Source organism: Brassica napus, chromosome C4 (assembly GCF_020379485.1).
Source record: "Brassica napus cultivar Da-Ae chromosome C4, Da-Ae, whole genome shotgun sequence".
NCBI classification, from domain to species: Eukaryota; Viridiplantae; Streptophyta; class Magnoliopsida; order Brassicales; family Brassicaceae; genus Brassica; species Brassica napus.
The window spans coordinates 50,685,355-50,697,796 of NC_063447.1; the positions used below are offsets into that span (position 1 = coordinate 50,685,355).

The window sequence follows — 12,442 nt, forward strand, 5'->3', positions numbered from 1 at the left end:
TTAAAAGATATTAAAAATCACATTAAATATATAATAAAAAACATTTATATTTTTTTATATGTTATATTTTGAATTTTTCAAAACGTCTATAAATTATTAGAAATTTGAAGATCACCACTCTTAAAATTTTGTGATCAATAGATTATTTTTTTTGTCATAATAAGTTACAAATGATCATAAAATTGTATTAAAATGAACTTTTATTCAATATTATAAGAAGATACACATGATTTTAAAACCATATGAGTAAAAAATATCATTTAATAATAAAACATATATATATATATATATAGATTAAACTATATACCATAAGATTACATAAATATTTTAATATTAAAACTTTCAATGAATTTTCAAAAACATTTATAAATTATAAACTTATTAAAGATTTCACATTGAAAATTTTGTTATCGATGATTTAAATATTCAGTTATAAAACGATATGAATGATCATAGAAGTGTATGATTATAAATTCTCATTTAATAAATGACTATATAAAATATACTATTCTTAAAAAAAATAGGTTGGTCCATCTTAACTTACATTATATTTTTTATTAAACTAACTATCGAATATTCAAATTGATAAATAATCTACCAAATATTGTTTTTGCACTTTCCTTAATTAGAAGCTACGAAATTACCTAATATGATTAACGTATATATGAAAATTAATTATTATGAATAATAAATATTTGATAACAATTTTGGTATCTTAGTTCTTTTTTTAATTTTATATTATTAAAAGATATTAAAAAATCACATTAAATATATAATAAAAACATTTATATTTTTTCTTATATGTTATATTTTGAATTTTTCAAAACGTCTATATATTATTAAAAATTTGAAGATTCTCACTCTGAAAATTTTGTGATCAATAGATTATTTTTTTGTTATAATAAGTTACAAATGATCATAAAATATAACGCATATGAATTTTTATTTAATAAATATTCAAACTAAATAATATATATATATATATATATATACTAATGATTTAAAGCAACAAGATTGGCTGATCAATTTAGTTGTCCAGTTGAAATCTTTCAAAAGTATGTGAAAGATTAAAGTCAAAGTAAATATGGATTTAGAATAGTAGTTATATTTTACTAACCAAAATACCGAAAAAAAACCGAACCGAATCGAAACCAACCCGATATCTGGATTGAACACCCCTAATCCAAATGAAGCCAAACTATTGTTTCATTCTCCAAAATATAATAAAAATAATAACTTAATTCCGCGCAAGGCGCGGGTCTTATCCTAGTGTAATAATATTAAGAAATAACAACCTTATCCTTATTATTATTTGTAGATAAATAAGCACATATTTATTAATGTTGCTCTTTTATTTCTAACTATTTACAACTCCGTTATTTTTCCGCACCTCTGTGTAAATAATAAATATTGGGTTCACAGAAAATACGACAAAATGATATATTAAAATTACCAAAACTAAATTAGTTTATTCTCTGTTTTAGTAAAATCTTATAGAAATTCCATTATGTAACCATATAAAATAAAAGAGGGATTTTTTAAATAAAAATAGATACAACCATGGTTTATGGTTAAAAGCCAAATGACCTTAAAAACTCTAGTTATCCGACCTAAAAAAATAAATTAAGATACGATTTTAATGTGTTATAACTTTTACAAACCTAAAATTTTGGAAAATAAACTGAAACCAGATAGTGATTTTAACTGAACATGACTAGGTGACATTTATGGCTGAAGAGGGAAAAAACAAAACCAAAATAAATAAATAACCATTACATAGACAACATTAGTATTTTTTTTCACAAACATAAGCACTTAAAAAAACGAAAAACAACAACATTTTTATCCCAAATGAAAAACAAAAAAATCAGAAAAACACAAACCAAACAACTTAAAACCAAATGCAACAACTTTAAGCACAAATGCAAAAACAAATAAGTTTCCAAGTTTTCCTTGGAAAAAACTTTAAGCAAACATCACACAACAGTTATGAATAAACTGTGGGAGCTCAGCACCAACACACCAATGTTTTATTTCTTCCCAGTGCTGCTCTTCCACGTCTGGAGAAGGACGGCATGAGTGAACTACTGTCTTCCTATGCCAAGAGTGAGAAGTTCCAATCACCAGAAGTCTGTCTCCCATCGATTTAAACGCAATCCCCCAACCGAAGGCAGCGTTTGCGCTCACAGGGACAACACCAAGTTTCTTCCAAATATTTGTGTTTATATCATATACCCGAAGCTCGTTCAAAGATGTTTCTAACATGTATAGATTGTCATCAACCACAGCAATAAGGGGCGGAGATTGGGAATGCGCAATGACTGTCATGTCTTTTAGCATGTCAGGTATCAACTCCCAAGAATTTGTCGTCTCATCATAACTTTCTCCACAAGTGAGGTGTTTATCATTATCATCTCGGCCACCGAGGACGTAAAATTTTCCACGCAAGAAACATCCTGAGCTGAACTTCCTTGCTTTATGCATTCCATTAATCATAGTCCACCTTTTTGTATCAGCATTATACTTTTCTACAGTTTGCACAACAATAGGGTTCCCATTTTCATCCATTTTAATGCCTCCTGCAAAAAATGCGGTTTTACCATGGCTCGCAGAACCGTACATGGCCCTCGGTGTGATCATTGAAGGACCTTTGAACCACTTATGATTCTCTAGCTCATAGCGAAACACCACAATTCCATCTATTTCTCTCCCTATGACAATTAGTTGAGTACCCACACTAACTGTTTCCTTATCGCTGTGGAAAAAGCAATAGTCAGAAGAAGGAACTTTAGGAAGTCTCCGAAAGGTTTTAAAATCCTTATCAAACATTTCCCAATTAGATACAGCCCCTGAATGCAAAATCACATAGGGTTTCACAAGTCCCCTTTCTTCTCTCACCCTGAAAATTTCACAGCTCTTTAATAACTGCAAGAATTTCTTGTTAAGAAACTGCAGTTTCCAGTATTCAAAGCATGGTAGACGAGCAATGATCTCGACCTCAAGCTCGTACAAAAGCTTATGATCAACATAACAGGCATCATGAGTTTTTAAACCTGCAAGATTCTGAAATTCTTTTGCAATTTCTCCTTTTTCTTCCTCGTCGGAATCAGAACAAGGTTTCACATTCAAGTCAGGTATGTGAGGTTTAATGCCAACCATTGAAATCTTCCTTGGTTCAGATTGGCTCAAGCTTGCTCCAACTTTAGGAGCCTGATCTTCTCTTAGCATTAGCACATCTCGATTTAGTTTAGCCATCTCTTTTGACATTAATTCCTGTAAATTCCAAAATAATACTATGAATAACAGCATTCAATTCCAAGAATCTAACAGAATTATTTTTACTACATATAATTGCAAGCAATTTTAAGTATTTGAACTCCCAAATTTTATTTAAAGAAACAATAATGAGATTCTGTTATATGAACTGGGAAATCAAAGAGATTCAAAAATTGCATTAACTAATATAAACTCAAAAATTGCAAGAAAATAATTAATTAATGCATCTATATAATTTAATGTTTTGAAAATTTAATATTTCAAGAGATTAAGAAAAATATTTCCTTAGTCTATACAATAATGTGAGCCACTAGAAAAATGTAATTTAAATTTATGCAACACGACGGAAATGGACAAGCACTGTTCTAAAACATATAATTACATGCCTTTTACGATTATAATTTTTCTATTTAAAGAACTTTCAAAATATCAAATTGGGAATATGTATTATTTCTTATAAGTAAATCAATATAATTTCAAAACTAAGCATATTATGACAAAGATTAATATATTATGTGATAGTGATGCAATATAAAAATCTGATATGTAATAATATCACCGGTGATTAGATTTATCATAAAATTTGCATGTGTACCTTAAAAACTGATAGAAATTCTTTATTGAATGCTCTCTTCAATCCCAGTTATATTTAGTTAGTTGAAAAGATGCATAAGAAATCTTGACTAAGTTACTCAGATATATATAGCATATGTGTTTTGAATTTTAGCTCTACCATAATTATAACGTTTTGTTTAATTTTCTTACCATATTAATACAATATCCTTATTCAACCTTCTACCATAAATACAAGTAATAAATTATCTGGAAATTTTGACTAAACTTTTATGAGTTTATTTAAATCTTTACCATACACGATAAGACTACTAATTAGTGATTGTTTGCAGTTTTGACTAAGTTATTGTTAATTGTCTGAGGATATTTATTAGGTTTTCAAAGAAATGTTTTGAATACTTTTTGGCATTCAATTAAATTAATTATTTTATTTCATTGCAATGTTTTTTAAATGTATGCATTATTGAAGAACAATAAATGACAAAGTTGATACTTGCGAAATAAAATGGTTCCATTTTAAATTAAAAGATTACTTTCCATCTATAATGAAAGTCCATTTTGTATATTTTCTTCGATCAAAGTCTATTTGCTTATATAACACATTAAATTTATAAATCGAAAGTCGAGTATTAATTTAATACCATGTGATTAACCTGATTCGAACCAAACTGTATTTGGTTACTCTGAGAATATATAGAAATGAATTTATGTTACAATGTGCAACGGATATTTATTGTTTCTCCGATACCTTTTAAGTAGCTTACAATGTTCACTTCTCAGAAGAAAAATTTGATGCTCTATAGCTTCAGAGAGTTCTTTAAATCGGCTTCAAGGAAATAAAATATTGCGAACTCAAATCATTGATCTTGGATAAACGATAAAGAGTTTTGAAATTGGGATGATCTAATAAATAGTTACAGAGATCAAGCCGCTAGTATCGAACTGACATGTAATAATATTAAGAAATAACAACCTTATCCTTATTATTATTTGTAGATAAATAAGCACATATTTATTAATGTTGCTCTTTTATTTCTAACTATTTACAACTCCGTTATTTTTCCGCACCTCTGTGTAAATAATAAATATTGGGTTCACAGAAAATACGACAAAATGATATATTAAAATTACCAAAACTAAATTAGTTTATTCTCTGTTTTAGTAAAATCTTATAGAAATTCCATTATGTAACCATATAAAATAAAAGAGGGATTTTTTAAATAAAAATAGATACAACCATGGTTTATGGTTAAAAGCCAAATGACCTTAAAAACTCTAGTTATCCGACCTAAAAAAATAAATTAAGATACGATTTTAATGTGTTATAACTTTTACAAACCTAAAATTTTGGAAAATAAACTGAAACCAGATAGTGATTTTAACTGAACATGACTAGGTGACATTTATGGCTGAAGAGGGAAAAAACAAAACCAAAATAAATAAATAACCATTACATAGACAACATTAGTATTTTTTTCACAAACATAAGCACTTAAAAAAACGAAAAACAACAACATTTTTATCCCAAATGAAAAACAAAAAAATCAGAAAAACACAAACCAAACAACTTAAAACCAAATGCAACAACTTTAAGCACAAATGCAAAAACAAATAAGTTTCCAAGTTTTCCTTGGAAAAAACTTTAAGCAAACATCACACAACAGTTATGAATAAACTGTGGGAGCTCAGCACCAACACACCAATGTTTTATTTCTTCCCAGTGCTGCTCTTCCACGTCTGGAGAAGGACGGCATGAGTGAACTACTGTCTTCCTATGCCAAGAGTGAGAAGTTCCAATCACCAGAAGTCTGTCTCCCATCGATTTAAACGCAATCCCCCAACCGAAGGCAGCGTTTGCGCTCACAGGGACAACACCAAGTTTCTTCCAAATATTTGTGTTTATATCATATACCCGAAGCTCGTTCAAAGATGTTTCTAACATGTATAGATTGTCATCAACCACAGCAATAAGGGGCGGAGATTGGGAATGCGCAATGACTGTCATGTCTTTTAGCATGTCAGGTATCAACTCCCAAGAATTTGTCGTCTCATCATAACTTTCTCCACAAGTGAGGTGTTTATCATTATCATCTCGGCCACCGAGGACGTAAAATTTTCCACGCAAGAAACATCCTGAGCTGAACTTCCTTGCTTTATGCATTCCATTAATCATAGTCCACCTTTTTGTATCAGCATTATACTTTTCTACAGTTTGCACAACAATAGGGTTCCCATTTTCATCCATTTTAATGCCTCCTGCAAAAAATGCGGTTTTACCATGGCTCGCAGAACCGTACATGGCCCTCGGTGTGATCATTGAAGGACCTTTGAACCACTTATGATTCTCTAGCTCATAGCGAAACACCACAATTCCATCTATTTCTCTCCCTATGACAATTAGTTGAGTACCCACACTAACTGTTTCCTTATCGCTGTGGAAAAAGCAATAGTCAGAAGAAGGAACTTTAGGAAGTCTCCGAAAGGTTTTAAAATCCTTATCAAACATTTCCCAATTAGATACAGCCCCTGAATGCAAAATCACATAGGGTTTCACAAGTCCCCTTTCTTCTCTCACCCTGAAAATTTCACAGCTCTTTAATAACTGCAAGAATTTCTTGTTAAGAAACTGCAGTTTCCAGTATTCAAAGCATGGTAGACGAGCAATGATCTCGACCTCAAGCTCGTACAAAAGCTTATGATCAACATAACAGGCATCATGAGTTTTTAAACCTGCAAGATTCTGAAATTCTTTTGCAATTTCTCCTTTTTCTTCCTCGTCGGAATCAGAACAAGGTTTCACATTCAAGTCAGGTATGTGAGGTTTAATGCCAACCATTGAAATCTTCCTTGGTTCAGATTGGCTCAAGCTTGCTCCAACTTTAGGAGCCTGATCTTCTCTTAGCATTAGCACATCTCGATTTATTTTAGCCATCTCTTTTGACATTAATTCCTGTAAATTCCAAAATAATACTATGAATAACAGCATTCAATTCCAAGAATCTAACAGAATTTTTTTTACTACATATAATTACAAACAATTTTAAGTATTTGAACTCCCAAATTTTATTTAAAGAAACAATAATGAGATTCTGTTATATGAACTGGGAAATCAAAGAGATTCAAAAATTGCATTAACTAATATAAACTCAAAAATTGCAAGAAAATAATTAATTAATGCATCTATATAATTTAATGTTTTGAAAATTTAATATTTCAAGAGATTAAGAAAAATATTTCCTTAGTCTATACAATAATGTGAGCCACTAGAAAAATGTAATTTAAATTTATGCAACACGACGGAAATGGACAAGCACTGTTCTAAAACATATAATTACATGCCTTTTACGATTATAATTTTTCTATTTAAAGAACTTTCAAAATATCAAATTGGGAATATGTATTATTTCTTATAAGTAAATCAATATAATTTCAAAACTAAGCATATTATGACAAAGATTAATATATTATGTGATAGTGATGCAATATAAAAATCTGATATGTAATAATATCACACTGGTGATTAGATTTATCATAAAATTTGCATGTGTACCTTAAAAAGTGATAGAAATTCTTTATTGAATGCTCTCTTCAATCCCAGTTATATTTAGTTAGTTGAAAAGATGCATAAGAAATCTTGACTAAGTTACTCAGATATATATAGCATATGTGTTTTGAATTTTAGCTCTACCATAATTATTACGTTTTGTTTAATTTTCTTACCATATTAATACAATATCCTTATTCAACCTTCTACCATAAATACAAGTAATAAATTATCTGGAAATTTTGACTAAACTTTTATGAGTTTATTTAAATCTTTACCATACACGATAAGACTACTAATTAGTGATTGTTTGCAGTTTTGACTAAGTTATTGTTAATTGTCTGAGGATATTTATTAGGTTTTCAAAGAAATGTTTTGAATACTTTTCGGCATTCAATTAAATTAATTATTTTATTTCATTGCAATTTTTTTAAAAATGTATGCATTATTGAAGAACAATAAATAACAAAGTTGATACTTGCGAAATAAAATGGTTCCATTTTAAATTAAAAGATTACTTTCCATCTATAATGAAAGTCCATTTTGTATATTTTCTTCGATCAAAGTCTATTTGCGTATATAACACATTAAATTTATAAATCAAAAGTCGAGTATTAATTTAATACAACTGTGATTAACCTGATTCAAACCAAACTGTATTTGGTTTCTCTGAGAATATAAAGAAATGAATTTATGTTACAATGCAACGGATATTTATTGTTTCTCCGATACCTTTTAAGTAGCTTACAATGTTCACTTCTCAGAAGAAAAATTTGATGCTCTATAGCTTCAGAGAGTTCTTTAAATCGGCTTCAAGGAAATAAATTATTGCGAACTCAAATCATTGATCTTGGATAAACGATAAAGAGTTTTGAAATTGGGATGATCTAATAAATAGTTACAGAGATCAAGCCGCTAGTATCGAACTGACATGTAATAATATTAAGAAATAACAACCTTATTCTTATTATTATTTGTAGATAAATAAGCACATATTTATAAATGTTGCTCTTTTATTTCTAACTATTTACAACTCCGTTATTTTTCCGCACCTCTGTGTAAATAATAAATATTGGGTTCACAGAAAATACGACAAAATGATATATTAAAATTACCAAAACTAAATTAGTTTATTCTCTGTTTTAGTAAAATCTTATAGAAAATCCATTATGTAGCCATATAAAATAAAAGAGGGATTTTTTAAATAAAATTAGATACAACCATGGTTTATGGTTAAAAGCCAAATGACCTTAAAAACTCTAGTTATCCGACCTAAAAAAATAAATTAAGATACGATTTTAATGTGTTATAACTTTTACAAACCTAAAATTTTGGAAAATAAACTGAAACCAGATAGTGATTTTAACTGAACATGACTAGGTGATATTTATGGCTGAAGAGGGAAAAAACAAAACCAAAATAAATAAATAACCATTACATAGACAACATTAGTATTTTTTTTCAAAAACATAAGCACTTAAAACAAACGAAAAACAACAACATTTTTATCCCAAATGAAAAACAAAAAAATAAGAAAAACACAAACCAAACAACTTAAAACCAAATGCAACAACTTTAAGCACAAATGCAAAAACAAATAAGTTTCCAAGTTTTCCTTGGAAAAAACTTTAAGCAAACATCACACAACAGTTATGAATAAACTGTGGGAGCTCAGCACCAACACACCAATGTTTTATTTCTTCCCAGTGCTGCTCTTCCACGTCTGGAGAAGGACGGCATGAGTGAACTACTGTCTTCCTATGCCAAGAGTGAGAAGTTCCAATCACCAGAAGTCTGTCTCCCATCGATTTAAACGCAATCCCCCAACCGAAGGCAGCGTTTGCGCTCACAGGGACAACACCAAGTTTCTTCCAAATATTTGTGTTTATATCATATACCCGAAGCTCGTTCAAAGATGTTTCTAACATGTATAGATTGTCATCAACCACAGCAATAAGGGGCGGAGATTGGGAATGCGCAATGACTGTCATGTCTTTTAGCATGTCAGGTATCAACTCCCAAGAATTTGTCGTCTCATCATAACTTTCTCCACAAGTGAGGTGTTTATCATTATCATCTCGGCCACCGAGGACGTAAAATTTTCCACGCAAGAAACATCCTGAGCTGAACTTCCTTGCTTTATGCATTCCATTAATCATAGTCCACCTTTTTGTATCAGCATTATACTTTTCTACAGTTTGCACAACAATAGGGTTCCCATTTTCATCCATTTTAATGCCTCCTGCAAAAAATGCGGTTTTACCATGGCTCGCAGAACCGTACATGGCCCTCGGTGTGATCATTGAAGGACCTTTGAACCACTTATGATTCTCTAGCTCATAGCGAAACACCACAATTCCATCTATTTCTCTCCCTATGACAATTAGTTGAGTACCCACACTAACTGTTTCCTTATCGCTGTGGAAAAAGCAATAGTCAGAAGAAGGAACTTTAGGAAGTCTCCGAAAGGTTTTAAAATCCTTATCAAACATTTCCCAATTAGATACAGCCCCTGAATGCAAAATCACATAGGGTTTCACAAGTCCCCTTTCTTCTCTCACCCTGAAAATTTCACAGCTCTTTAATAACTGCAAGAATTTCTTGTTAAGAAACTGCAGTTTCCAGTATTCAAAGCATGGTAGACGAGCAATGATCTCGACCTCAAGCTCGTACAAAAGCTTATGATCAACATAACAGGCATCATGAGTTTTTAAACCTGCAAGATTCTGAAATTCTTTTGCAATTTCTCCTTTTTCTTCCTCGTCGGAATCAGAACAAGGTTTCACATTCAAGTCAGGTATGTGAGGTTTAATGCCAACCATTGAAATCTTCCTTGGTTCAGATTGGCTCAAGCTTGCTCCAACTTTAGGAGCCTGATCTTCTCTTAGCATTAGCACATCTCGATTTATTTTAGCCATCTCTTTTGACATTAATTCCTGTAAATTCCAAAATAATACTATGAATAACAGCATTCAATTCCAAGAATCTAACAGAATTTTTTTTTACTACATATAATTACAAACAATTTTAAGTATTTGAACTCCCAAATTTTATTTAAAGAAACAATAATGAGATTCTGTTATATGAACTGGGAAATCAAAGAGATTCAAAAATTGCATTAACTAATATAAACTCAAAAATTGCAAGAAAATAATTAATTAATGCATCTATATAATTTAATGTTTTGAAAATTTAATATTTCAAGAGATTAAGAAAAATATTTCCTTAGTCTATACAATAATGTGAGCCACTAGAAAAATGTAATTTAAATTTATGCAACACGACGGAAATGGACAAGCACTGTTCTAAAACATATAATTACATGCCTTTTACGATTATAATTTTTCTATTTAAAGAACTTTCAAAATATCAAATTGGGAATATGTATTATTTCTTATAAGTAAATCAATATAATTTCAAAACTAAGCATATTATGACAAAGATTAATATATTATGTGATAGTGATGCAATATAAAAATCTGATATGTAATAATATTACTGGTGGTTAGATTTATCATAAAATTTGCATGTGTACCTTAAAAACTGATAGAAATTCTTTATTGAATGCTCTCTTCAATCCCAGTTATATTTAGTTAGTTGAAAAGATGCATAAGAAATCTTGACTAAGTTACTCAGATATATATAGCATATGTGTTTTGAATTTTAGCTCTACCATAGTTATAATGTTTTGTTTAATTTTCTTACCATATTAATACAATATCCTTATTCAACCTTCTATCATAAATACAAGTAATAAATTATCTGGAAATTTTGACTAAACTTTTATGAGTTTATTTAAATCTTTACCATACACGATAAGACTACTAATTAGTGATTGTTTGCAGTTTTGAGTAAGTTATTGTTAATTGTCTGAGGATATTTATTAGGTTTTCAAAGAAATGTTTTGAATACTTTTTGGCATTCAATTAAATTAATTATTTTATTTTATTGCAATTTTTTTTTAAATGTATGCATTATTGAAGAACAATAAATAACAAAGTTGATACTTGCGAAATAAAATGGTTCCATTTTAAATTAAAAGATTACTTTCCATCTATAATGAAAGTCCATTTTGTATATTAGCACATCTCGATTTATTTTAGCCATCTCTTTTGACATCAATTCCTTGTAAATTCCAAAATAATACTATGAATAACAGCATTCAATTCCAAGAATCTAACTGAATTTGTTTTACTACATATAATTACAATCCCCTATACCTGAAAAACATAGTTTAAGTTGTAATGTTGTTATCTATGGTGAGGTGTCATCACCACAATTCAATTCACAGCCCCTGTTAAATGCACTAAATTTCCTAGAGAAATTATATGGAGCGTTGCCATAAATATTTGTTCGACAATTTTCTTATATCTATGTTTCAAAAGTATTGATGTTAATATATGCATCGTGACTATTTGTGCATAGTCGGTTTACACATTATGTAAAGTCAGAATTCGATTTGAAAGTTGGTTTTCACAGGAAAAAAAAAACACAATCTCTGTTTACTGAAGTACAATTAAACAATAGAAGAACAATTACTTATACAACCTTACGTTATTCGAGGACCATTACACATTAATTTAAAGATCGACACCTATTTAAAATATGCACGATATGTTATATAACTGTATGACAGGGCTGAACAAACCATTAATTTGATGAATCAACGTCATACTCCATAGATAGTAAAAATTATATTGTACTAGGAGAAGAAAAAACCATCAATTATAACAAATGGAGTTCACATAGTAGTTCGTGTTTATGTAATTAAGGTAATAAATTATGTCAATACTAATATTTGGAAATACAAGAAATAGAATTCATTGCTAAGAGGGTCTTTCTTAATATGGCTGAAGGAATATTTACGTGATGAATTGAAAAAATGCTACTTTCTTGAATAAAAATGCTACTCTCTCGGAGGCGTCGCAGTCCTTATATAAATATTTGATGACAATTTCTATCATATTTGCTTAGTTTTATATTATTAAAATAAATTAAAAAATCACATTAACAATATAATAAAAACTTCAAATCTTCAAATTTTCATTT

The 12,442-nt window shown here is 29.5% G+C and overlaps 3 protein-coding genes across 3 annotated transcripts; all 3 read right to left on the bottom strand.

The window, feature by feature from the left end:
- Positions 1 to 1,240: 1,240 nt before the first annotated feature.
- LOC125586384 (F-box/kelch-repeat protein At3g27150-like) lies at positions 1,241 to 5,309 on the bottom strand. The gene has a single exon (XM_048756426.1). The coding sequence runs from the start codon at positions 3,307 to 3,309 to the stop codon at positions 1,966 to 1,968; it is 1,344 nt and encodes a 447-aa protein (XP_048612383.1). The 5' UTR covers positions 3,310 to 5,309; the 3' UTR covers positions 1,241 to 1,965.
- A 33-nt stretch (positions 5,310 to 5,342) lies between these two features.
- On the bottom strand, positions 5,343 to 7,754 carry LOC125586383 (F-box/kelch-repeat protein At3g27150-like). Its single transcript, XM_048756425.1, has one exon. It carries the CDS (start codon positions 6,833 to 6,835, stop codon positions 5,492 to 5,494), a length of 1,344 nt encoding a protein of 447 aa, XP_048612382.1. The 5' UTR covers positions 6,836 to 7,754; the 3' UTR covers positions 5,343 to 5,491.
- A 111-nt stretch (positions 7,755 to 7,865) lies between these two features.
- LOC106359497 (F-box/kelch-repeat protein At3g27150-like) lies at positions 7,866 to 11,087 on the bottom strand. The gene has a single exon (XM_048756427.1). The coding sequence runs from the start codon at positions 10,363 to 10,365 to the stop codon at positions 9,022 to 9,024; it is 1,344 nt and encodes a 447-aa protein (XP_048612384.1). The 5' UTR covers positions 10,366 to 11,087; the 3' UTR covers positions 7,866 to 9,021.
- Positions 11,088 to 12,442: the final 1,355 nt, after the last annotated feature.

What these genes read in the sequence shown, in the direction of transcription:
- LOC125586384 (XM_048756426.1), bottom strand. Translation starts at nt 3,309, where the DNA reads ATGCTGTTATTCATAGTATTATTTTGGAATTTACAGGAATTAATGTCA.
- LOC106359497 (XM_048756427.1), bottom strand. Translation starts at nt 10,365, where the DNA reads ATGCTGTTATTCATAGTATTATTTTGGAATTTACAGGAATTAATGTCA.
- LOC125586383 (XM_048756425.1), bottom strand. Translation starts at nt 6,835, where the DNA reads ATGCTGTTATTCATAGTATTATTTTGGAATTTACAGGAATTAATGTCA.